This window comes from Parus major, chromosome 1A, assembly GCF_001522545.3.
Source record: "Parus major isolate Abel chromosome 1A, Parus_major1.1, whole genome shotgun sequence".
Classification (NCBI taxonomy): domain Eukaryota; kingdom Metazoa; phylum Chordata; class Aves; order Passeriformes; family Paridae; genus Parus; species Parus major.
The window spans coordinates 576,850-580,288 of NC_031773.1; the positions used below are offsets into that span (position 1 = coordinate 576,850).

At 42.4% G+C, this 3,439-nt stretch overlaps 1 protein-coding gene across 1 annotated transcript in view; it reads right to left on the reverse strand.

Annotated features, from left to right (window-relative positions):
- The window catches only part of TUBAL3 (tubulin alpha like 3), a 5,118-nt gene extending 3,677 nt beyond the window's left edge, over nucleotides 1–1,441 (reverse strand). The window contains exon 1 of the mRNA XM_033514722.1: nucleotides 1,354–1,441. Within this exon, the coding sequence (XP_033370613.1) occupies nucleotides 1,354–1,356 (3 nt within the window). The 5' untranslated portion in view covers nucleotides 1,357–1,441. The remainder of the gene's footprint in view (nucleotides 1–1,353) is intronic.
- Between the last annotated feature and the right edge of the window lie 1,998 nt (nucleotides 1,442–3,439).

Here is a 3,439-nt window from a genome sequence, read left to right on the forward strand (position 1 = left end):
GGATCCGCTCCCTCTGGCCCAGCTGCCGAGTCGCTATGCGGGCAATGCCAGCCCAGCCCTCTCCGCAGCGTGCTTCCAATCATTCCCCATCCCAGCTCCCCGAGCTTCCCAGCGCTTCCCGGGACAGCTGCTCCGCTCCCAAATCCCCACTGCCAGCACCTGCTGCACCGGGAGCGCTGGAATTCGCTGGAACCTTGCTCAGGGAGCGAGAACAAAGGCAAACAAAAACGAAATGTAAAAACCAGGAGCTGCTGGAAGGCAAAAATCACAGCGGTTTATCGGAGGTTTTCCCCTCCTCTAAAATATTCCAGAGGTTTTGGGGTTTTTTTTTGGGATCTTCCCAATATTTGCATCCAGCCGAAATGCCTTTTCCAGACTCTGGCTATAGGCAGCCTATTGTTGTCCAGCTGATTTTTCCCACTGGGAAATATCCCACCACGTAAATATTTAACACTTTTCTAGCCAGGCCAGACCAGAAATCCGCAGATTAAAGGGAAAAGTTCAAAGCCAAATCCCTGGGAGCTGCTTTGAAGTTTTCTCCCATTTGCAAACGGATTTTTCCAAGTTGCTCCTTTGCATCCACCAAAAAAAAAAAACTAAAAAAAAAAAGTACCAGTTGGGATCCTCTTTCCCAAAAAGTTTGAGGAATAATCAGGATTCCAGATTATTTTTGTTTTTTTATTTTTTTTTAAATTCAGTTTTCCAGCTGCAAACATTCCGGAGCAGGGAATTCCATGGAAAAAAAAAAACCTCCATGGGAAAGGGGGATTTTTTTATCCATTTAATTTCTAATCCCAAGGGTTTAGAGCAGACAAAGGCAACATGGCAGCTCATTCCTATGGAAAAAAAAAATTACATCCCTAAAGGTTGTGCTCGTTGCAGCACATCGGGAAGGTGAAAATTTGGGGGAAATGGATCAAAAAATTCGATTTTTATCCATAATTTATGAATTGGGAGTCGAGGAAAAATATGCTGGTCCTACACACACACAGAGCAAAAAAAAAAAAAAGTTTAAAAAAATTAAAATCCCAACTTTTCAACAACTTTCCAAGTCTCCAGACCCCACCTCAGGAGCCTCAAACTCCGCAGGGAAAAGCCCCAAGAGGCCACTCCAAGAATTCCAAGCACATCCCTCATTTTTCCCTTATAAGGAGCAAACCCCGAATCAATAACCCAGAAGGTAACGAGCGATTCCAACCGAGCCGCTGGAAATTCAAATCCCCGGGAGGAAAAGAGGGAATTTTGAGCTCTGAAAATTTGGGAGGGAGGGAAAAAAAATTAAAATAAAATTTAAAAAAAATTAAAAATAATAATTTAAAAAAGTGGGAAATATTGGAAATTTAACTCTCTTACCATGGTGAGGCTGAGCAAGATCTGAGCAAAGCAGCTGCTGCCTCTGCCTCTCCCTGCAACTTTATAGCCCAGGAAATCCTGACTCCACCTGAATTTAAAGTTTCTCCAAGCTTAAAGGAGCAGAGCTCCTTTTCCTTCCATCCCAAAAAAAAAAAAAAAAATCGGGATCTAATCCCGCCCAGTTTGCAGGATTTGCCCAATTAAAGGTGGCGTAATGGGAGTTTTTTTTCTTTTTTAAAATTATTTTAAAGCAGGATAAAACTTGATATTTTTATTAAGTGTGGGGTTGGTTAAAAAGAATTAAAAGAAAGAGGGAAAAGCTGGAAAAGTTTGGTGTGTTCCCACATAATTCACTTTATCCAGTGGGAATAATCTGCCTTTATAATTTTTCACGGTACTGCAGCTGATATTCTTAATTTTGTTCATTTTTAGACAAAATCCTGCGATTTTTGGCCTTTTTTCCTCCACTATCCTCCACTATTCCCATGATTTCATGGGAATCTGCTGGGATTTGCACCTCTGGGATGCTCAGGTGGAGGCTCAGCCCCTCTGGATTCCTTAAGGATTCATTTTTTCCCTCCTGCCGAGGATTGGGAAGCAATTTTGACCCCATTCCCGTGGGATTTTCCAGACTTTTTTTCCTAATTCCCTTCTTTCCCTCTTCATCTCCCATTAAAAATTCCCAAATTTTCTTTGATTGGTCCACAATCCCAGCAGGTTCTCCAGGATTGGGGGAGACAAGGATATCCCAAATGGGATTGGGAGAAGGAATTTTTCCCTCCATTCAGCATTTTTGGGATCTTCTTTTCTTCCTGGGTCCATTTTGGGCTTCCCAGTATAAAACCCACACCAGTAAACTGGAGCAAATCCAGGGATTTGGTTGGATTTGGAGCAGGGAATGTGGGAGGATGGGATTTGATCCCTGAGAAGAGGAATTCGGAGAGAGTTTGGAGGAGGAATGTGAAGATTTGGGGAATTTTTTATCCTTGGATGTATCCCAAAGCTTTCCTGATTTTAGTGGTTTATTCACTAAATCACCTTTTGGGCAACACCAAATCCAAAATTTTGGGGTTGTTTTTTTTTTTTTCCATGGGAAATGAGAAGGAAAAAAGGGAATTGCTGGAGGTGGCAGAGAGAACCTGCCTGGGATTTCAACTTTCCTGGATAAAATGAGGAATTTCAGTGCTTTCATCACTAAATAATGTGTTTTTGGGCAACCCCAAACCCAAAATTTTGGGGTTTTTTTGGGGGGGAAATGGGAAGGAAAAGAGGGAATTGCTGGAACTGGTGGTGTGAGAGAGAAACTTCCTGGGATATCAGCTCCAGGCTGGATTTAGAACGGAATCAAGCCGAGACCACCCCCTCCCCAGAGGACTTTTTATAGCCAGAGCTCACAGCTGCTGCCTCCTTCCCACTCCTCCATCCCAAATATCCCAAATCCCTCCTCCCTCTTCCCACAGAGGTTGATTTTGGGCAGGCCCAGACTCACCAGGAGCTGAGGAACTCAGGAGGTGCTGCTTGGCCACTTCAATTTGCTTCAAAATCAGAAGATTTCGGCCCTGGGAAGATGAAAATATTTAATTTAATGGTCATTTTTTGGGAATTTTGTTTGGTTTGGGGGAAAAAATTGGAGGAGGAAAAAATTTCCTTTGCTCCAGGGATTTTTTCCCTGTGTTGGCCTGGTTGGTTGAGCTGAAAAAATTGGGATTTAGGCACTTCTAAACCCTCTAATTCCAGATTTAATTGTTCACCTGTTAAAATCTGCTCAGTTTCATGGGTGAATTTCCCTTAAATCACTTTCCAACCTCTCATTATTCCCAATTTTTTTTTTTTTGGTGGAAATTCTGGGAATTTTCCACACCCTCTCTTCCCCCCACCAAGGCATTTGTTGGTTTTTTGAGTGAATTCTGTGCCAGAACAATCCCAGGGATCTTCCATTTCTACTTCAGCCTGATCCCGTTTTTCCATCTCCATTTCCCAAGGGAAATCCACTTTTTGATCCAACCAATCCTTTGGAAATTCTCTTCTTTTGCTGATTTTTTTGCTGATTTTTTTTCCCCAATATTTTGCTGGGTTTTGATGATTT